Raw genomic sequence first — 24261 nt, 5'->3', positions numbered from 1 at the left:
CCAGCTAAATATTTTTGGCTATCCTGCAGTTCTTTAAAACCTTGATCCTGACCAGCTAAATATTTTCGGCTATACTACTGTTCTTTAAACCCTTGATCCCGACTAGCTAAATATTTTCCTGATGAATAGGACAGCAGTTTTCTTTCCAACTTTTTCAATCAAAATGGCTGACATTGAAGGCAATGTAATGCCTATAATGAGTGAAAGTTAAGAAATTCAGATAAATGGAGACAAAAAGAAGAAAATAAATTCCAAGAGCTATAAGGGCAATGACAGGAAAAAGACGAATGACAGTGAGCAAGAATGTATTTCAAGAAGTAGTAAAGTTGTGTCTGCTAAAGTTTCTGTTAAGATCCACTGCTATAAAACAGGAAAATACGTCGTTGTTAACAAATGCTGAGTTTTTGACAATAAGACCATTAACTTTCTTGCTCTCCATTATTTCTCACACACAGTGGGTTTAGAGGGAAGAAATGGACGTTGCTGAAGATGATTCTATCCATTTCTTCCTGAAGATTGCATAATTAACAATATCAAACTGGGAAATATACGTAGATAGAAACATTTTATCAAAATTGTTTAAAGAATGGTTTCGTTGCTGAGCTGTATCTAGGCCTATACCTGTACATTTGTGCGTCAAACAATGGAATAGCGTGTCCGCATTGGAATCCCAGTTTCCGCCACTATGAGCACTAGTGTGCAGATCTTTTTGACTCTTCTAATGCAAGCAGTTGCATTGGAAATGATACTGAGAATAAACTAGTACCGTATACACATTTTAAATACATTACGCATTGCTCAGAGCAACATGTTGTACTACTGCACATTCACAAAAATGTGACTAATTGACGAAAATTAATATAGGCCTTGTTGCAAGAATGTATTTTAAAACAAAATTATTACACTTCAGACTAGCGGTTCCCAACCGCCTGCTTTCGAGGCAGGTACTGTAAAATATTCTTCCACATTCAATGAAGCAGAAATATCGTACTTAAAGAATTTCTTTACAGGTTGTCAAGTATCTGAATCAAAGGCGGTTGGGGACCACAGATTTAGATTTACAGTCTTAATGCTTACCAGTAACTATGTACAGACTGCAATTTGTATCACTCCAACTTAAAGTCATACAAATTTGATGCAACAATTTACATTTTGTGAACTTTCCTCGCAAGTGACCTTGTCTTTAAGACAGTTTTGTTAGTTTTTAGAGCTTCTGTGGATTGTTTACAATATTTACTCTGATAAGGTCAAAGAAACTTATTTAATAACAGGTTGCATGATTTCTTTACATGATCGTCTCTTTTACTACACTGCATTTTTGGATTTTGACACAAACTCTTTAAAATGTTTTCTTAATGACAAAGAAAGGTCTGGGTATATGATACACAAAAGGCACTCCTACCCTGGCAGCAACATCTATCGCAACAATAATATTGAAAAAATATACTGTAAGATACGAGTAGGCCTACCCTCCTGTGTTAACATATTTAAAAGTGTCCATGCAAGGATGTTATCTTGATAGTATTGAAGCCCTGGTATTCTGAATATGTTATATTGTCTTTTATTGTTCGAATCAAATAGCTAGCATCTGTTTTCTCAGTCTTTTCAGGTAGGGCTACAGCAATGTTTGCAGGTCATCATTATCATTCTCATGGTTATAATATGCAATAGCACTTTTTTCAAGTAGTGTGTCGTAATTATACCTGTTCTTACGGTAACAGTGATTTTTGCATTAGAAGATACCGAAATAATCCCAGTAATAAGGATCTTGTGGATTGTCTGCCTATTCATCTGATCGTTACTTCCGCCTAATCTTCTAATGGAACTGAAATACAGTGTGTCTGCAGAAACATTCCAAGGTTATAAACTGCTATAATTCTGTCACTGTGTTTTACGAAATTCATACCGGTGTCATTAGAAAGAACAGCTCAAAGAATTTCAGGAAATGCGTAATTGATAATTGTTGACCGAAACAATAGATGGCAGCACAGGAAGAAAGAAAAAAACCGCCGTTTCCGCTATTTTGCTGTCAGTAAGGCATTGCAGAATATAATCAAATTGTGTTAAATGATCTGAATGTGAGAAGTGAGGAGGTGCTCCATCTTGTTGAAAAAGAAATTCGTTGCCTTCTTACCCCGTGCTTCACTGTAGGTTGAAGATTATTATTATTATCCCCCTCCCCACCAAACTATTGTCCTCCCATCTGAATCGAAGATGTTAAATTTACTTTCATCCGCAAAGATAACACTCTGTGTCTTCACAAATAAATTCTTTGGCAACTGTAGCCTCTTCCTTCTATTTCTTTCACAGACAAATGGCTTCTTCCTAGCTACACGCCCATTTAACCCTGCCCTGTATAGTACATGTCTGACCACCGGGGGAATAACTGTCTTGCCTGTACTTTGAACAATTTCAGCACACAGTTTGGGCACTTAATTTTGGATTCCTTTTACTCTGCCTTACAGTAAGAGCTTCTTCCGGGGCTGTAAATGTTCTTTGTCAGCCTGATTGCAGAATTAAATTATTTTGCCCTCATGCAATATCTTTTAATAATATTTTCTACTGCACTTCTTTTCATTTGAAAAATTTCAGCCATGTTTCTATAGGTTTTGCCTTTTTCAAAATGATGGATTACAAGTTGTCTCTGATCAAAAGAAGAATTCTTACCTCTTCGGCCCATTTTCCTTGTCAACTGTTTCGCTTGATGCCACAGGTACGCCTGTTATTAATGTAGCGAGAACATACATTACTCTACTGCAGTCTGTTAGAGTATCGTAATAGAGATATGAAAACTTCTATCCCAATATTTATTTGATATGAAATGGTGTATGTATTATATTTAAAAATATATTTATTATAATGTACTGAATTAAATAAGACAAGACTGCTGAGATTATTTGTAAAATAAATCGCAAAACAAACAATATGTATGTAATAGTTACTTAGTAATAGTATTGGTTGTCCCAATATTATTTTGATTCACTGTACCAGGTAAGTAAAAAGCATGGAACACTTTGTAGATTTCTCGTGTCATATTTTTCCACGATTCGACAGTGTCAGTATTCATAGTTGCAGCCTCGCCTCGGAAACATTGTATGTTAGTAGACTGTGACGGATCTTGAACCTTTCAATTCAACCGTGTGAAGTCCGAAAATTCCATCTGTGGTGCTAAATGCGCTGTTTTAGCACGAATCACGGTGCCATTGATTGGTGTATTCAAAGCACAGACTTGTTTGAACCATTTGAATAACACGTTTTCTAACTCTGGAAACTGACCCTCACATACACATTTTCGTTTACCACTTTTTCCTTTTAAATAATACACTGCTTCGATTATTATTTTTTTATTATTATTATTATTATTTTTTGCTGACTATCGTATTCAGTGTTGAGTTTCCATGCAATATCAACGCGCTTCATGTGTGGGTTATGGTCCACTTCTTGAATTATGTTCCATTTTTCTTCATCTGTAAAACGCCTTACTTTCTTCTTACCCATGGCATACAAATTCGTGGTTTACGTACAAACTTCCACCAACAGTACAACAAGTTACTGACGATACTGTAGGACTTCGTCCTCCATCTTCTTCTAACGGAAGAAGTAGCAGCGTGCATTGGCATAGGCGGTGGAGGTGAGAGTGGGAGAGAGAATGCATGCATGTGCAATATGGCCGCCGACCCCCAAGTTTGAACTCGATAAGTGGGAGACATCAAACGTGTAATATTTGAATGCATGATTAATGGAATTGGTGCTGGGACTTCCAAAAAATAGACGTACTAAACAGGAAAACATGGTAATGAGAAATGTGCTGAGATTCCACTATATATTATACAGCCAATATTCGAAGCTCAGATCTAACAATAAGGGAAGGACGCATTTCAATAAGGCAGTTTTCATGCAGTTAATTTTTCAAGTTACATTTCACCATATTACTTTCATGGCCAGGGAAAAAACATTAACATTATAGAAAAAATTTGTAGTCTAATGTTGATACTCACCAGCATTGCTGGAAGTTGAAAGTTTCACATCCCGACTTGAAGATCTTCTCCTCCCACTGTTGCGGATGGCACCTTCTTCAGGCTCTTGTCGCTTGCCTTTTTTTATTTCTGGTTCTTGTAAACTCAGATCGTGCTGATACCTTGTGTTATGTTTGCTTGTACTACTAACTTTAGGTGTGTTCTCTACCACTGTCTGTTTCACACTGGGTTTTGCTTTAGGAGTGTCCTTGTCCTCAGCATGCACTTTTGAAACTTTTGAGTTTGTATTCTTTACTACCGGCTCTTCTTTGGCAACTACGGATTGCTTAACAGCTCCAGCTTTGGCTGCCTTTCCAGCTGGTTCAGGTTTTGACTTCTTTTTGTCATTCGGCACTTCTACAGTTTCTGCAGCCCCATCACTACTCTGATTACTCACTGATTCTCTTCTCTTTCTTTTGTTTGATTTCTCTTCTCCTTTCTTCAATGGCAGAACTTCTGGGGAGACCTTATTCTTCACAGGAGATGTCTTGTTTACCATATCAAAGAACTTTGTTGGTCTTACAGTTCTCCTCCTTCCTGTGGGCGGCGTTTCTGTGACAGCAACGTTATCCTCCACATCAGCATGATGATCAGTCTCGTCCATTACTGGGCTCGGACTGAATCGAACTTGACTCTTCCTTTTACGACCTTTCTTCACTTCCTTGGTTGGAGGAGGCTGTTCAATCTTCACTGGTTCTTCTATTACTTCGGCCACCACTTCAGTCTTCAGAGGGTCTTCAGCAGGATCTGGTACTTGAGCAGGGATCAGTATCTCTTCTTCCTCAGTTTTCTCATCCTTTACCTCGGACTCTTCCTCCTGTAATTATAAAATTACTGTTAACTGCCTGCCGTTAATCAAATTAACTTGATATGGCATCCAAGAATTTAAAAAGCAGATAAATATAGCCCAGTTCTTCATGCAGTGATTTAGTAAGAAGGGAAGTTGCATAAGTAGTCTAAATTGACAAAGCAACAAATTTCCATTTTACTGAATTTTATGTTACTTTTTCTTTTTTTATTACTTATTACTATGGGTGTGATTTTATGGCGATTACTTCACTGTGATTTTGGTGATTAAAATGGTTTAGTATGGGTGCATGTTTCGTTAAAAAAAAAAAAAAAAGCAATTTTGCGCATATTTCGCACCCTAAAGAAACTAAAAAAAACAATAAAATAACAGTTTTTAAAATTATATTGAAACAATCCCTTTGAAACAGAAAATTGTTTGCATCATTAATTAAATTCATAATTCAATTTCATTCGACTGTTAGGGTATGACGGCACTAGCGCCTTCTTGATCTCATAAAGGCAGTTGCAGGAAAGAGAATTGACTGATGTCTGCCTGTGCTGCTCTCTGAAAAATATCCCTGAAACTATGTGTTCATTGTTGTCAAATTTCACACACATGTAATGTTGAACGATTGAATATGTAAAAATGTTCATGTATATTTTATAACGATGAAAATTTTTACGTTTTATTTGGAAGAAAGAGTTATTTTTCGTATGAATTCTCCATAAAAGTTTTTTTTTTTTTTGAAAATATCATGATTATGAAGTAATTTCGTGGATTTCTATCGATTTCGCGAAAATTCGAGAATATATTTCACTTAATTTTGGACTTTCATTAAGGAATTTGGTCCACACCTGTGGAGTAACGGTTAGCGCGTCTGGCCGCGAAACCAGGTTCGAATCCTGGTCAGGGCAAGTTACCTGGTTGAGGTTTTTTTCCGGGGTTTTCCCTCAACCCAATATGAGCAAATACTGGGTAACTTTCGGCACTGGACTCCGGACTCATTTCACCGGCATTATCACCTTCATTTCACTCAGATGCTAAATAACCTGAGATGCTGATACAGCATCGTAAAATAGCCTACTTAAAAAATTAAGGAATTTGCATTTTCTACGCATAAAATTAAGTTTTTGACACATTTTGTATATATTGTTAATGCCAAAAAATCACACCCATACTTATTACGTACTGTTATTATTTCAAACCTTTGTTCATGTACACACTGTATGTTTTAGGAGAATGGCCACTGGTCAAGTTCTAAGCTGCAGTGTATATAAAACATGTTACATGTAATGTATTAGCACTTACTTTGCTGCAAGCAACTTGACCCAGAAAAGAAGGATAAAGGAATCTGGCTACATTACACTGGATATCTAGAGGATTAATGGTATAAACAGAGTTCTCTCTTATAAACAGTTCCTCAGAGTGAACATAGCATCACTTAGAATACATACCTCCTTTTCTTCTTCCTGGAATGGATTGGCTACTGTTGTCACCAAAGGAGTCCAACGAAGGCACTCAGGATCAAGATGAATCCGTGTCTTGCTGCGTGCCACCCTTGCCATATGTTCATCCACTTTCTTCCAATCTACGCAGATCAGCAAACGAGCTGGTGTGGTGTCACCCAACGCACCTCCAACCCTGAGAAATTCACAAATTTTGCCAATCAAAAAAGAAGCATTTTAAAGCATGTTACAGTAAAGTTATGCTAATATTTGTACTTGAGATATTTTTGAGCTATGTATCAGCTTCATTCATGAAGATTAGGTAAGGGAAACCTAACTCTTGGATCTCTAGGACCTGATACCAAGAGCTAATCGCCAGATATCATTATTTTAGAAAATTCAGAGGTCAGTTCACTTTACAAATCACTCTTAACTGAAGTTAAAACCAAAGATGATTCCATTCCGAGGAAAGTACTCTCTTAGAAAAAGAAAATATTTTATTAGAATTTTATTAGAACAAGTACAATATTTAGGAAGTGGTGTTACCTAAACTTTGATTTTTATATAATAGTGAAACAATTCGAAGGACACGATGAAGAAGGTAATGGCCATGTCTATCCTTTGTGTGAATCTGAAGGGTAATATTATGTAGTGGAGAAAATTAATGTTTGTGAGTTATAAAGGGGTATACAAGAATATAGAGAATACAAAGTAAAAGTAAGTTGATCATATTTCCTATTAAAAAAAAAAATAAATAAAAAAAAAAGAGAGAGGGAGAGGTAACACCAGTAAGTCGAAGAGAATTTAATTTAAATACTTGCTTACTTTTAATTGATTATGAGAAAACATTCGACCCAATTAAAAGATCAAAATTATCTTGTTTCCTCCTTTCTTATATTACAGCTTACTGGATATGGTTTGCATGATGTCAAATAGTGCTTTCACAGTAATTGTCTTACCTGCGCACCATGCCCAACAACTGTAGCGTCGTAGCAATATCATGGCTGTACATGCCAGTGTATCGGCTCATCTCTTCAATAGACAACTGGCCATTTCTGTGTTCGTGCAAATATTCCAGAACTACAGATTTCCAATATGCATGGTATGATACTCGACCAAGGTCTGAAAGTGGTTTTTCTGGTGTTCCTGGCTGGCCTTCTTCCTTTGATAACAAGTAACCTATAAAGAAAGTTAAGTAAATGTGAGTATAAACTTATACTTCATCTTCATATTGAAAGAGAAGAAATCCAGTGTCATAACGATGATTTTTTTGGGGTGGGGAGGTTGTAAGGAATAATGAAGAGCAACCCTTGACCTCTCCTATTCAAGTGTCTTTCTCTTCTACCAGTGGTACACCTTGCTTTATAAATAAGGTTTTGGGGAATGAATCACAGTTGGTGCCAGTTACCCAGTTACATCTAGCACAGAGGATATTCAGTACTTCAATCCTATTGCTTTTGGCGAAAAATCATTTGATAGGATTTAGTGTTTTGAAATTTCAGAAGATGAAAACCAAGATAAATCAATTAAATGATGACCATGGGAGAAGGAATAATTCTTTGTAGAGACCGTAACAGGCACCATACTTAATACACTGTAAGAAAGAAAAAGACTGAGATGGAAAAGAATGATTTGGCAGGTGATGGTGGGGGCGAGTATTATTGTTACTTTTATCTGCAAAGAGAAAACCTATTTATTTCACATAAACATTTCAATATTACATATTATATTAGGTTTTGATTATAATATGCATCATTATTTCATGTGATTTAGAAATATACCAGTAATCAATTATAAGGGATGTTTAAAATGATGCGTAATTTAAAAACGAGCTGTTCCAACTCATAGAAAAAGGGAGTGTGCCATATACAGGGTGAATAATTTATCTCTTGCCCGCAAAATGGTAATTTTAACTACTGGAGAGTGCACTCCAATAAGTACACTGGTTACAGAGACAGTATAATATTAGTGATTTCAAAAACTGTTAATGCTGAAAGATATGTGGAAATGATTTTGCATCCTCTTTTGGTGAAATAATGGAGAAGAAGTGTACTTCTGCTTTCTTCAAATAGAATTCTGTGACAGCACATAGAGCCCTTTATTCTATAGACAAACTTCAGTTATTGAAATGTTCGACGGTGTCAAGTGAAGAATGTTTGAAAAGGATTATTATTCCAAGCGTATGGTAGAAGTTATTTCAAATGTGAATATTCTGCTCGAAAAGCTGGAAAATGAAACACTGAAGGATGGATAAATAGATGCTAATTTGGAAATAAAGTAGATGTTAATTTTGATGAAAATAGATGCTAAAAATTCAGATCCCTAACTATTGGGTTGTAGACAAACTACTGTACTACAGAAAACTCCTTAAAAATCTCTACTACATATTTAAGCCAATAAATTTCAAAATGTACACTTACTAAAATGAATTAAAAACCTTCCAAATCCTTGCCTCTGATACTGTGGCATTGTCATTATACAGGATACATTGTACTTCTGTTGGCAATGTTTCTCTTTTGAAAAGTATCCCACAAGATGGCAACCCTGAAAAATAAAATAAAATATAAGTATTTCATGTTAATTCTAATTCTAACAATTACTGGACTAAAATAAAATAAAACTAAATATTCAGAGGCCTGTTAACAATTTAATTAAACAAATGCAATTCCTGCACATACCTTGTTATCATTTTTGGTGAGCACATAGAACAGGAAAGGCTCGACATCATAGTAAAGAGTTTTATGGTCGAGAAAAAGTTTGGCAAGCAAGCAGAGGTTCTGACAGTATATCTTATTCACATTACCATCCACCTAAAAGAAAAAGAAATCTCACTGTTATATGTACTCATACAATACCAGTACATGTTACAGTATGACACATTTCAGAATATAAAATTAAATGTGACAACAATTAGGCATTCTTTTTTCGGACATGTCATTTTGACGACATATTCCCACATTCAAGTTATGAAGAGAGATACAGAATTCCATTTATAGCATAAAATTATGCAATACGCATAAACAAACAATGAAATATTGTTGTTGGTCCAATGCTTGGGTACTTAACAATATAAAAATATACTAAAATGTACATTAAAATAATACCATTTCAATTAAACTATAATAGAATACACAGTTAAAGAAGAAAACCCCTAATGCTTTAACATTTATTAGCGTAAAGCCACAAAATTGTTGATAATGCCCTTCTTACATCGATATGAAGAAATAAGAGAACTGTTGTGGATACTTAATAGCTATCAATTAGACACAAGAAAAGGTTTCAGCACAGTCTAGTATATACAGTCACGAAGCTCAATACGTGGTAAATATGCATCCATAGATAGTTGCTAACCACTAGGATCGCTACGATCGCCTCATTACAGACAATGCAAAATAGTACCGGCACAGTCTGTTGTTCCTAGCACCCTCACATCTCAAGCTTCGTGACTGTATATATTACTCTGTGGTTTCAGCTCATGTACTTGTAGGGCAAGATCTTCTTTTATCTATTAGTTATATATGACCTCCACAAACTCAACTAAAGGCTCTGGATCCTTACTTTCAACAGTCTTAACAAACTCGTTCAGAAAGGAAGGCATAGTATTATATGACAAGTTTAAAAGCTGCGAGTTGATTTAAAAAACAGGTTGAAAAGCATTATTATTTCCATTTGCCATGCTGGTCAAAGTTTGTTGCGTCATTTATGCCTGACTAATCTCATGATCCTGTTTTCATCCATGCAGCAACAATTTCACAGTCCATCCCATCTTTTTACTTAACTTCGCCTTTCATGAGGGCCTATCATTATGTCATTTCAAAACAGCAGTACAGCGTGAACTTTACACAAAAATCCGACTCTCAGAATTTTAGCATGAAGGGTTGGTGATTGGTTACAATATTATGATAAAGATCATGCTCATTTTCCACAGTGAATGCTTTTATTGCCTGATTTGTCACAGTTTTATTGGGCAAACGAAATGAAAATATGCAAAGACACAGTTTCATACCTCAAACACAGAGATGTCACCACGCCGGTAAATCTCAGTTGCTGGTGGGTGTCTCCATGTGCATTTGTCCTGATGCCGCTCCAATACTGACTTACTCTTTGTATATTTTAGACAGAATTCACACAGGAACAATTTTGGTAGCCTGCAAACAGATAACATTTGTTTCAGTTTTCATGGAAGACAGAAGGTCTCATAAAAACTCGTGATAACCTGAGAATTCATTGGAGAATAAGAATTCAAATGGCTACTTTGACAAATGCCAAGGACAATTCTGGAAAGGACGAGGGCAAAATTAATATCTCCGTTATCACTAGGCCAGAAATGTGCTCATGTACCAGGTGTAACAAGAACAAAACCTCATCTTAACATTTGTATTTTAAGGAACCAATTTTTTTTTTTTTCACATCTTTGCCTGCCATAAAAACAGGTGACAATCCAGAAATTAAAAATTGATATAATTGATTTAAGTATAACGACAATTAAATTATAACAAATCTTCTCACCTGGCATATTCCTGAGGGTATGGTGACGAGTACCATGTCTGGATCTCATACTGGCCAAATTCAATAGCTCCAGGACATCGCTGCTGAGCTGATGCAGCTAAGGTTGTGGGAGATACCACTCCCACTGATGCAAGTAGTGTTTCTGTGTTGGGTAATACTGCAGGGGTGGTCTGTTACAAGCAAATACCGAGGTTAGGTTCTGTACACTGTTAGTAACAACATTTAGACTTTTCACGTAAAATGTCTATGTTCGAGGTACAAGGAAGAGAAACTGAAATGTTTTAACATGAAAGTGTAAGATGAATTGCGTGCCATGTGATTTTCCACATGGTCCAGCTCCCTCTATTCTCTATTTAAAGTACCTCACAGTTTTAGTGAGTATATGACTTATGCATATACATGAATGTCAAATAAAATATGCCACAATGTTAAAGAAAGTATATATTGTATTTTATTACCAGAGAACGGATTTTTAGGTATTAAAACGTAAACATTCCAACTAGCTATAGTTATAAACAACCAACCAATACTGCCACTTCAGTATAAATAATGCTACTGAACTGAGAGAAATAGCTTTCCTTGGATGAAGCCCTGGTTTAGTTAGTGGTTGCTCCTCTTTCTTGCACCATCATTTTCTCTATCAGATGTTGTCGTACATAATCCACTTTTCAACTCCTGTCACCAGCCTTTCAGAAAAGTTTAATTTTGATTGCATCTTATTAAGGAGACGCAGATGGAAACACGCTGAACCAAATTCTCTTCACTCAGTTTGTGCAGAACCCATATTATATTGCGAAGATTTACATAACCAATTTTCTTTAAGTATCTGACTACACTAGCATGTGGTAAATTCAACTCCTGTGCCATCTCCCTAGTTGTCATCTGTGGATTGTTTGAAATAATATTCTTTATTCTTTCCATGTCTTCTGATTGAGGTTCTGGCTGATACGTACATCTATTATCAGGCAATACATCTCACTTGACGATATATGTCAGAGAAAGAATAATGTTTGTATACATCTGAAGTCTGATTAGCGTAATAAATAACTAGTCGGTGATGTACGTAATGGAGGGGGAAAGGAACTGGTCACCCTATCCCATTATCTCCTGGCTTAATTGCTGCTATGTTGATGTCACTTGTGAGGTTCAGACCTGTCTTTGGACAGTTGACTAAACAAACAATTCCTTCCATGTCCGTAACCACCAGACATCCAGTGCGAGGTTTGTCTTTCAGGGAGAAATTTTCAGCTCGAAATCCAGTAAACCACTTTTGACATACCTAATTCGTCACTGCATCTTCTCCGTAAACAGCACAAATTCTCCATTAGGTTTGTGAGGTGGTTTTACTCTTACGATAATAAAACAGCATAAGATGCCGAAAATGTTCCTTTTTGCCTTCCATGTTATTTATGTAAACATCCACAAATCCACACTGTGCATTCAACATCAGTCACAAACATATACTGACAAGTCTAATAGAGGGTCTGGTTGTTGAGCCCTATGTCACAAGGGTGTTTCTGCAACTACGTTAACTATGTGCAGAGGGTAGAGTGTCTTCAGGTGGAATAGATAAAACTTATGATAAAAGAGAACGAACTTATGTGACAACCCAATACATGTGTAATTTTTCCTTGTTTTCCTCATTGCTTAATACATAAACAAGGAAAACGACCTTGCTATCAATTCATATAAGTTTTGTAACATTAAATGACAACATTTAACAAAAACTGTGGCCAACTTACTGAATTTGCTCGCTCTCGAGTTTCTTTAAACAAGCCTACGTCCTTCTGGCTGACACCAGGAGGAAGCATCCTGGATGGTTGAGTATCTGAAACAAATCAATTTCTATAAGCATAAAACAGTTTGGAGAGGCGATCTAAACTTGGAAGTAAACACACACGATTCTTCAAGATAAATATCTTTCATAATAACACTTTCTGAATGATTTATTCTCAAATCAATCAAATATCTGCATATATAGTACCTATTTTCAAATGCCCTAAAGTACAATGTGAAGAATGTACACAGTGGAACCTCAGTTTCACAACTTGAAGAGTTGAGAAGATACATCATGCACAATTCTAACAAACACAGAATTGTGATGTCATGGAGTGTTGGCTCAGTTTATTTCCCCTTCTCAAGAAAAAACAGTTACAAGTCTCCTCATATGAAAACTATAACACATACAGGAGCAGAGACAGCATAATCAGCAGGCACAGGTTGGAGAAACACCAAACCTTATCTGTTTGCATTGTGTAATAGCCAACATTTGGGATGCTTGGTCACCAAGTGGTGTTATTAGTGACCACTATATTTTTCATATGGAAAAATATTAATTGACTTGACAAGTGAAGTAATCCCGAAGTACATAAATCTACCTAGAAAGGTCGGTCATTAGAAGTTTGAATACAAAATTAATTTTTTGGCTCGTGTTTTGTGTCTAATGAAGTAAGACAGGTATCGCTGCTGCACTTCTACAGTCAGCCATGCGTTTACTTCATCATATATTTCAGCAACAATAATGAGGATTGTTACATCCCCTACTAGAATTTTTTTAAATGTAAGGAATGCAAAACCCTGTTTTCTCAAAACAAGGTTTTTTGACTTAGCCCTCTCCCCTATCATCATCATTATCATCATTCAATTTATGAGTATGCCTGCAGACCTGGTCTGTTTGTAAGTGACATTTAAGATAGATTCCCCCCCTCCCCCCTTTGCACAACCAACTCTTTGCATAGCTTTAGTTTTGTATTGTCACAAGAGTTGTTATATTTCGTTTACTGACATTCTATGTGATCTCTTCAACTTTCTATATACCCAAAGTTTAGTAATAATTTTCATACAGCATTGAGTTACAAAAATAATTCCCTTTTTTCGTCTTAGAAATCTCACATCCATTGTTTCTGTTTTCACAAATTAGATAGAGGTCAAAGTCTCTGCTCCTTAGAAAAGAGTCGGCATAGCTATGATTCATAAAATTTTCAAAACTATCTCATAATTGAACTTACTCCGCAATAGTATTAAATTCATATAAGGACATTTTTAAATAATGGCAAAATCGGAGTGGTGAATAATGAAAATAAATGATGATACTGATAATAAATATGATGCTGACGACAATGGTGACAATGCAATGAAAATCCTTTCCTCTTATTTCGAGAAATATTTTACTTGTGACAGACGATCATATGAGAAAACTTGTTGATTCTTGTATAAATCATTGCAATACACATAAGAGTACATATTCCAGTTAGTAACAACATGCCATGCTATTTGTTGAAGTTAAGTGCAAAACACAAAACACATCACGTATAAAATACAGTTCTCCACAAAAAGATATGTATAATCTGATTTCCACACCTTCCAAAGAACTAAATAATTTAATTATACCAAAAACATCAACACATGGTTCATAATCATTACGAAAAATTGCAAGAATACTGTTGGTCCTGTGTTTACAGATCTAAAAACGCACTGAAGAATGTTATAAAATATAAATAAAAAAAAACTTTACCACAGTAATTTTGACACTAAACCATATATTAGTAATTATACATGTAATTATAAAAAAGGAATGTCTAATTACTCCGATATCAGATAATAGTGTAATTATATTTTACATATCGCAAAACGAAAACATTCAGGAACGAACTTCTTAATGTACCATTGAGTCTTACACTGCCTATTTTTATCTTAATGGTACAATATGAAAATATATACGGGGCAAAAGTACAGGAGGACAATCGAATATTCATTCTGATCTGATATATTAGGAGGAACATTGAAATTACAATTACCTGGTTTCTTAGCTGATTTTTTAAACTTGTATTTTTCCAAACGAAACTGAGCCAACTTCACCAAATAATTTCACTTGCAAAATCATTGCATTTACTGATATGGTGTATTTCCACTGTTTTAAACCAAACTAATTTTGAACATTTTAACATCTGTTTTAATCTCAATCTATACATACTGAAAGATCAAATGATGATATACTATATTTCATTTCCTTTCATTTTCTTTTTATTATTATAAAATAAATGATGACTAAAGCCACAAAGGCCTTTTCATTAAAATGTTTATTCAAAGTACAGATACGAGAAAATACTATTTAAAGTAGGACAGATACAATATTTTTTACTTCAATTTAAATATTAGAAGCTTTACTTTTATTTTACACACATGAAATGCATCTATTTGCATGCAAAAATTCCATTCTAGCAGCTTTTCTGTCTTACTCTTAATACAAAGAGTGCATACCCAAAACCATAAATTATGTGAACTGCTTCCATAAAGACACTGAACCACAGTTAAGGTAATGCAGAGTGATTGGGATAGTTATGAGGAAATGATAAATTGACAATTCATCTAACGAAACAGAACTTCAAATAAGTTACAACCTAATGTCTAGGAAAATCGCATGCAATCTCGCCAATAAGTCACAGAACTAAGAGCATTCATTACACAAGGTACAGTGGGTCTCATCTCAAAATTCTGGTGCAGGCAGTGGGGTAAGTTACGTGGGTGCCAAGTGCAGAACTCAAACCAACATCGAGGCTGCAAACATTTTGAATGGATGGTGCTATTAGTATAGTCATATTTTCTTTGTTACTGTAAATTTCCAACCATCATCAACCCCGATAATGCTAACAGTATGGTATGAATGTATCATATTCGTTTTAGGGAGAGGGAATAAAAAAAATGTATATATAAAAAAAGGCAGATACAAGTCAAGCCACGCACGCACGAGCACAATGGAAGAGATCATGGTTTGCTTCAAGTCCGATTTTCCTGCCAGCAGCCAGCACAGCCAATTGCCTACCACGTGCCTGCCTCGCTTGCTTGTTCTTAGACTAGTGGAGTTACTAAAGCTTCTTGCCGCGTATTTCCACGTGGGATCTGTGGTCCCGGGTGGGGAAGGAAGGGAACGAGGGGTTCTATGCTGCCACACCACAGCATGCTAGGCTTCCAGGGAGTTGTCCACACATTCATACTCAGGCGGGCCGGATCAACTCACACACGCCTTGCAGGTTGCTATTACTCTGCAGCCAATCATTCTAATGTAAATAAAGGAAGGTTTTCAAGCAGTAATTAAAGGGAGTCAGTGTATTATAAGAAGCAGGAGGCAAAATAAACCCGCAGTAGGAATGGTGGGTTCTTACCCGTTTGCACATGTGTTGGCGCGATGGATGTGGATGGCACTGGTAGCGGTAGCGGGTGTTGGTATCTGTGGTGTTGGTGGTGGGTCTGGGTGGCTTCTGCAATCAGATGCTTCTTTTTCAGCTTGGGATCATCAGTGGCAGAATGCAACGAGGCTGATGAGAGGAACGGGTGTGGGAGGGAACGTCCCATCATCATGTAACCCAGCGTTCCCAAGCTCCCACCAGATCCTGCTCCAAAGAATGGTGGACCGTCACCCTTCAGCCACCGACGCCGTTCCTGCTCCAGCTTTTTGCTGTTTACTGCAGTCTTCACCAGTCGGGAAGGAGTCATTCGATTCTCTGGCTCGGGAGGTGCGGGAGGGGTCAGGGATGGGAAGTCTGTTTCGGAGCTAGGCACAAATATACCAGGGCGCGGAACTTTCCTGCTGGCAGGGGGTGCGGGTGGCTGCACCGGGCCGGTCCGAGACAATGGGCTCTCTGTCTTGATAGATGTCTTAGGTTTGACGATGTTGGGACTCGAGTCTGACTGAGTTACAACTTTAGCAGGTCTTCCTGCTGACGTCAGTGAAGGGGGAGGCACATTTGATGTTAATGTTTTATTATTTGTCACTCCAGAGTCACTACTCTTCACTTTTGGCATTGCAGATACAGATGAACCAAAAGAAGCAGTTGAAACAGCTGACAACGAAGGAATGGCCGGAACAACACTGGGCTTCTTCGTTTCCTGAGCATGCTGTAACTTCTGAAGTGATTTCTGCTTCTTTCTCCTGTTGGGATTATAGTTGATGGTGCCGGTGCGAGTTCGGTTGTGTGTTGGTGTGGTGAATAAGTGGCTCAAACCATCAAAGAGGCCTTTCAACTGTCCAAAGCCAGGCTGAAGTTTGTAGCCACTAGAGGATGATGACGAAGAGCCAGTGGTCTTCTCTTCTTTCTGTGAGAGGTTGCTGCTGCTACTATTACCACTCTCCACCTTTATCGCACCGCACTTGGCCGACAGAGAGGCAAATGTTGGTGTATTAATGCTATCGCCTCCATTGGGTTTTTTCCCTTTCCGATGGCTATCCATACCACCAAGCAGCTGTGAGAATTTTGTAACTTCAGGTGTAGGTTTATTGAAGGAACCCAGAATCCCCTCGCTCTTGTTCCTTGCCGCTGCAGCTGCAAATCCCCAGGGTGAATTCCCAGAGTCTGCAGCTGCAGCAGCTACAGTGCTCGGAGCGATAGAACTCATGGACATGTTGGGAAAGCTTGTTGCCGGTGTCTGTATAGTCCTCACAGGCCTAGGCCTTTGTCGGCTTGGCGAGGTTTGAAATAAGGACGCACTCACTTTCACTTTATTACAACTACTACTACTGTCTTGTTTATGCTGCGCAGATGGTACACATCCTAACACTTTGGCTGTAGCTGGACTTTTTACCTTTTTGACCCCTTCCCCTGTGCTCGTGGCACTGTCCGAATCATTCCCGCTGCTACTCGAGCTGCTACTGCTAGCAACAGTGGTCCCTCTACCCTTCCCCACTTTCGTCGCTGTCGTCGTAGTCGTCGTCGTCGTACCTGTCCCACCCGCCCGTTTGAATTTGTGATCTGCATAGAAAGCACTCAGACGAAAGAATTTCTGTTTCTCTTTCGAGATACGATCACTCTTTTCTTCAAGCCTCTGCTGGTCCCTAGTGCCCTGGCCCCTGACCCCCGCACCACCACAGCCACCAGACGTTTGAGAGAGGAAGGAAGAGGAGTAGCAGCTGGTAGCGGCTGTATCATTACCCTCCTCCGAGCTCGAACTGCTGTCATGAGGCACAGCCGCAGGAGTAGATGTGCTGGTTCGCTTCACTTTCTTGCTGGGAGAAGCAGACCCACCACCTGGTTCTTTCAATGGTCGCGTTGCAGTCAACAACCTACACAATGAACCTATTCTGAGAAATATCTTCGGGATAACATGCCACTAAATTAATAAATAATATCAGATTTCTGTAATTGGGAGGCAAAAACTTCAGTCTTCCTTTCTAAACAACCACAATTCAACTTCTTACATGTAATACACTAGTACTGAAAAATAACGGACTTGTCAATGTCCAAATTCATCTCCGAAAGAACATCTATTCAATCTAACAGTATTTTGCTAGCAGAAATGATTATCAGATATTGTGTCCTCTGGTATGCTGCTTATAAGCCAGTGAACTTAAAATGTTAACTGTAGAATATACAATAAATTGAGAGCTTAAAATCCTCTATAAAAAGAAAATTTAAATGCAATACATTTAGTTTCAACTTAATACGTACTTGGAATTTTTGGCATCTCGATTCTTCTCTCGAACTTTCGAGTATTTTCTTTTCACTGTTCCAGCTGCATCCAATTTCCTGGCCTTTTTTGTAGTGTGATGAGCCAAACAGTGTTTGCAGCGCCATGGAGACTTGGGACGCCTTTCGGCAGGAGGCTCCAGACAGCCCATGTGGTAGCCCCGATCACAGTCACAGCAACACAGCAAGCACGTCTGCACAGATAATACATCACATTTAACAGAACACGAGTTTTCATATCCCCTCATGGCTTTCATCTCAGCTAGGCTTTACAGGGAGCTACATGCATGCAAAGGATGGCACTTGAGCATTACGACAGATATTGTAATGCTGCCGGAAAAGTGTTGCGGAGTCACGAAACTATCGCCATTTTTGGAATAAGCATTGATGGCAAACGCAAGCTGTGTATATACTCCTAACACAACAAGAATGTTAGCAGCCAAACCTGAGTTTAGTCAAAAAAAGCCGTGGTTTAAAATTACCTGTTTTTCTGGTTAACCTTGTACGTACAGTGTTGTTGTTGTTGTTGTTGTTGTTGTGGTGGTGGTGGTGGTGGTGATTGTGGTATTAGTGATATTATGATTGTAATAGACTAGTAGTGATGAATTCAGACTGCAGTTTAATATTCCTTCCTTTAACGTAAGCTGAAATTATTGAGGATTTCTGAAATTAGTGTGGAGAAACAAGTAGGCAATCGTTATTTCATCACCACCACCACTTTCGCCGCCCCCATCACCACCATCAGAAACAGCAGAAGCATTAATCATCACCATCACCCAAAGTTCATTTCGCCTCTAAATTATAACTTTGGGTTACAATTGTTTAATTCATCTTTTAAGAGATCTTCTTTTAAGTACCAAATTTTTTATGGAAGATAGACTGGTTGTAGGCGGTCATTTTAAGGATAGAAACACGGCGTCCTCGATGGATTATTTTGGCGGTATATTTTTATTTTATTTTATTGGGTTATTTTACGACGCTGTATCAACATCTAGGTTCTTTAGCGTCTGAATGAAGTGAAGGTGATAATGCCGATGAAATGAGTCCGGGGTCCAGCACCGAAAGTTACCCAGCATTTGCTCGTATTGGGTTGAGGGAAAACCCCGGAAAAAAAACTCAACCAGGTAACTTGTCCCGATCGGGATTCGAACCCGGGCCACCTGATTTCGCGGCCAGACGCGCTGACAGTTACTCCACAGGTGTGGACTTGGCAGTATATGACGCCGAAGTTGTCATTACGTAAGCTGGATAATATGCAACCGTTGGTGCTGCGGTATGTTACTATGGAATTAAAGAGGAAACAAGAAATTTTAAAATATTTTATTGATATGGGGTCCTAAGCACAGAGTGTCTAAACAAGACAGTCATGGCTTGCTCACACACGTCGCGCTGGGGCATATTAATGTACAGTATTTAAATGAGAGGCTTAGGAGCAATGTGATCGGTATTCATCGGGAAGAATTTGACGGTGCATCAAAATCAGAAATTGTTGGGTAAACGTTCGGGTTTTCCCCTTTGGGTCTAAATTGTTGACATAACTACAGTCAGCTGTCTTTTTATATAGCCTGTCTGTGCACCAAATTAAAACAGTACGAACAACTGTTTAATTTGGTGAAGAATATCCATTAAAAACAATATATACTGTTACAATAAGAACATAATGATAATGCCTGGAGGGAAATAATAACACACTAGGAAACACTACAAGTGAGAAAATAGTTTTAATTCAATTTGTTTAATCGCGGCGCACAACATCGCTTTAATGACAGGAGACTCGATAAAATATCAATCAGAGCGGCCCCACGTGCTGCGACTCATAGGTGTGAGCAGGCCATAGAGGTGAAAAATCAGTTATTATTCAAATTTATTGGAGAGTGACTCACAAGAAGTGTTCAAAGTGTCCGCCATTATCTTGTTTACACAACTCAAAACATTTTCGAAAGTTAGCGTACCAGTGTAAATAAATTAAAGTAAATCTGTATAAGTGCTCCTCTGGCTGCCTAACCTCCAGGCGAATAAACAGCAAGTTGACATTACACAGTGTCAAAATTATGTGTGTGGGACCCTATGCTCCCTAGTCCAAACCAAAATTCTTACAAAAATTCGGTACTTATTTCTGACACGCTCTATTTATTTAATTAGTGTGTACTTCATCTCATGTTTTATCATTTAGGTTAATTTTCCATTACGGCGCCTTTTTCACAAAAGCTATTAACTGTGATTATTATGGTGGGAATTCTGTTTTCCTTACCTGGTCTGCAGTCTCATTGCATCCTGCACAAGTGCGACACTCCTCGCAAAACCAGCGGCCGCCTTTGTCCAGGAGGGCAGCGAGCTCTGCCCCTCGTCCACCGCCCACACATGAGAGGTGCACAGAACTCCCACACTCCGAGCATGAACTGAGAGGCTCAGCACGGCCTAGGCGGTTCTTTGCTGCCGTCCCCAGGCACTCACCACAGATTGGCAAAGGCGCTGACTGCTGGAACAGATGCAATGAGTTAGTTATTTGTTTCACAATGCTTTTATACTAACACTATTGATATAATTATTAATACAGCATACTGATTCAATGGTAGTTATTGAAAAACCTTAACAGTCATACAGTACTCGTTTCTGCCCACGAAAAATTTCACCCATCTGTTAGAAATCAGCCACCATTTGTCTAAAGACTCTAAAGAATGGTTCGTCATGTAAAGAAAATCGTCGTTTATTCTCTTGCTCACATGCATTCCACAAATTGTACCGAATAGGCTGATGAAAGGAAGTCAAAGGTTACTGATAAAAGACAAAGTCAGAAATGAACTCCATACATAATTACATAAATACAAATTAATTTATTAAGAACGGGTTGTCTATGAAACAATAACAGAGTGTGATTACAAAAAACTGAGACTAATTATTGAAGAATAAAGATGATGATGATGATGATGATGATGATGACGACGATTAAGGACGATTGATAACTCAACTGCTAGAAGTGTTTAGCAAACAAAGGCTAAAGTTTATTTTTTCAGTTATTAAAAAAAAGTAGAGGAAAATGGATGCCAAAATGTTTTCGGGCAAGCACACACAGATCTCGTACGTGATAGTTTAATATTTGTACAATTCGTCATTGAAGGTTTCGTACAGTATTACATTAAATTAAGCTTAAAGATGAACTATTTCAAATGTCTAAAATATGGATTTTTTTAGAACGGCAATATGCCATACCAAATATACACAAACCAGTCATGTCAACTCTTCTGTTGAAAATAATATTCTTAACTACCATGAAGACATTAGCTCTTCAACACTATTATTATATTTAATCCTTTACTTGTCTCTAATGGAATGTTTATTGGATGTGTACAGATTTTCTCAAGCAAAATTTACACTTTTCTTCTAAGTCAGGCTTGGAGAACTGGGCGACAATTGTGGCGTTGCGTCACTCATCGGATACGTCACTCACCCCTTCCTTCCATCCCCGCGTCATTGACTTGATAGGGGAGGGGATTTGTATTCAGTGTCTATCTTATGTGATTGCGTACGGGCCACAGATAACAGATACGTCATTCAACGCCATGCTTTCCACCCCTCTTTCGCTAGTTCTGCATCCCTGTTCTAAGTCGTTCGTCGCCATGTCACCTTTCTGCACATTCTTCCTTATCCCATCACTACACTACGATCGCAGCCTTTCTTGGTTCCTGCTCGTATCACTTTGATTAACGTTCTTCTAGTCCTATTACATCATTTCCAACTTCATCTGATCTTGAAAATCTTACCAAAGTCTCAACAAATCCATTACTTTATTTATTTGGAATGTATTTTAAAAACTACAAACCGCATTCAGGATATTTTTACACGCTAACCAATCAGGAAATTACTGGCAAATTTTTACACGCTAACCAATCAGGAAATTACTGGCAATCATGATTAAAGATGGGATAGCGTAACCACTAAATATTTTGTCATACTGCTAATTTGTCTGGTAGAATTACGGCATGCTGGTGTATGGACGGACTAAGACGCATGACTTAGACGGTGTATGGAAGGCAGGTCATTGATTCGAATTCCGCCTAATTCCAAAACAAGAACTTAAGATAAACTTATGTAGACCAGGGAAAACCTACTTGCCTGCTTCGACTTCTGAAAATCTATAAGTACTGTACGAACTGGTTCGTTGGTCTGCGAGTATTCAGTTTTCCTATTGGTTTGAAATTTTGTATTTGAAATTTGATATTACGTCGATAATCATACACATTTCAATCTATATTCTGTAATTACATCCTGCAATGTTTACATTACGCAACTCGTCTAGTGTTTAATTTCTCCGACGGGCAAGTGAAGTGTAACCTGGAAACTGTCCAAGTAATTCGATTTCTGTTGCTTCTACTTGCTTCAGACATCGCTTAAGAGTCAAAATATGCCTGCCATATGTCTGCAACCACCAAGAAGTATAGGCCAACCTTCAACGAAATTTCTGAAATGAAAGAAAAGAACAAAGTTTCTCTCGAGGGGTTCCAATTTATGAAGAGCAAAACAAAGACAATATTTCCAGACAATCCGAAGAGTTCATTTCTTAAACGGATAAGAATAGGCAGGCACCAGACAGAAAACCTATCTTCCGTGAGTATTTTTGCTCTCAAATGTGACACTCCTTAATATAAGTATTTGTTTACATGAGAAGGTATAAATTGTAACTCCGAAATTATAATATATAGACTAAGTACTGCTCTCTTCTGCGGACCTCTGGAAAAAAAGAACTAAGGAAGAGATTAGTGATGTGCTTTGTGTGGAGTGTGGCACTGTATGGGGCAGAAACATGGATATTACAACGAAGTGAAGAGAAACGAATAGAAGCATTTGAAATGTGGATATAGAGAAGAATGGAGCGTGTGAAGTGGACAGACAGAATAAGAAATGAACTTGTATTGGAAAGAGTGGGTGAAGAAAGAATAATGTTGAAACTGATCAGAAAGAGAAAAAGGAATTGGTTGGGTCATTGGCTGAGAAGAAACTGCCTACTGAAGAATGCACTGGAAGGAATGGTGAACGGGAGAAGAGCTCGGGGCAGAAGGTATGTATGTATGTATGTATGTATGTATGTATGTATGTATGTATGTATGTATGTATGTATGTATGTATGTATGTACGTATGTATGTACGTATGTATGTATGTATGTACTGCTCTCTAAACATCGTCTTCCGTACCTGAAAACATATTTTGATTATATTATGCAAATACTATTCAGGGTTAAAGAACACTCCAAGATAAAAAAAAATATAAAAAACCGGTTTAAATGTAACAAATGCCCTTCCAGCGACAGTATCTTTATTTTAAACAAATACGCACAAGACAATGGGTTCTGTACGCATGCATGCGAAACATTGAGATGATAAATTATACACGAGCCAAGCGAACTGGCTCTGCTGTATCAGTTCAGAAACGATTTTATATAGAAAACTCAAGTTTCCTGCATTTCGAAGAACAAATGACCGCAGGGAGATGCTGTCCGAGTAGTCCCGTGCAGACTTATCAGTGACATGAAGATAATTCGTACTTTCCAATCCTTCCCATCACAAGTGCTCGCAGTGACGGAACTCCGCATCGGAGGGGAGGCTCTGATCGCTGAGATGAGAGAAGAAGTCCCACAACTCCTCTCCCACGCTATTGAAATGTTTAACAGCAAATTGTCTCGGGCGCGAACGTCTAGACAGAAGGGAGAATCTAAAGTGGTCTTAATAACAGAGGCAACACAAGACTGATAACTGTAGGAAACGTGATCATATGAAACCCGCTCAGGTTCTTGTATTGTAAATTGTTGCTCATATTTATGTAAGAAACCTCAATCACATACGTCGTGATCTTTTGACAATAACATAGAATGAATAAAGTAGCAACGTTTCAAACCATCCGTGGAAATATAACACCAACATTAGGGGGAGTTATGACTGAATTTTTCAACTTCTACATTTTTCAACCGATCTTTATATTTTGGGAACACTAAACCCTACTCACACTATGCTGTAACAAGTTTCAATTATGTAGATCACTTAACTCT

At 37.8% G+C, this 24261-nt stretch overlaps 1 protein-coding gene across 5 annotated transcripts in view; it reads right to left on the bottom strand.

Moving 5' to 3' along the window:
• enok (enoki mushroom) overlaps positions 1-24261 on the bottom strand; it is a 300499-nt gene that overhangs the window by 22584 nt on the left and 253654 nt on the right. For 3 of the 5 annotated variants that reach the window (XM_069843715.1, XM_069843718.1, XM_069843716.1), the window contains exons 3-13: positions 20472-20699; positions 18203-18414; positions 15923-17817; positions 12503-12588; positions 10761-10930; positions 10258-10399; positions 8930-9061; positions 8672-8795; positions 7211-7430; positions 6261-6447; positions 3999-4833 (exon numbers count right to left, since the gene is read on the bottom strand). In XM_069843715.1, the coding sequence (XP_069699816.1) occupies positions 3999-4833; positions 6261-6447; positions 7211-7430; positions 8672-8795; positions 8930-9061; positions 10258-10399; positions 10761-10930; positions 12503-12588; positions 15923-17817; positions 18203-18414; positions 20472-20699 (4231 nt within the window). The remainder of the gene's footprint in view (positions 1-3998; positions 4834-6260; positions 6448-7210; positions 7431-8671; positions 8796-8929; positions 9062-10257; positions 10400-10760; positions 10931-12502; positions 12589-15922; positions 17818-18202; positions 18415-20471; positions 20700-24261) is intronic. The other 2 variants (XM_069843719.1, XM_069843717.1) reach the window with 2 other exon arrangements.

Source organism: Periplaneta americana, chromosome 13, assembly GCF_040183065.1.
Source record: "Periplaneta americana isolate PAMFEO1 chromosome 13, P.americana_PAMFEO1_priV1, whole genome shotgun sequence".
NCBI lineage: Eukaryota > Metazoa > Arthropoda > Insecta > Blattodea > Blattidae > Periplaneta > Periplaneta americana.
Note: the sequence above shows the minus strand (reverse complement) of the source record. Positions and strands in the feature narration are given on the sequence as shown.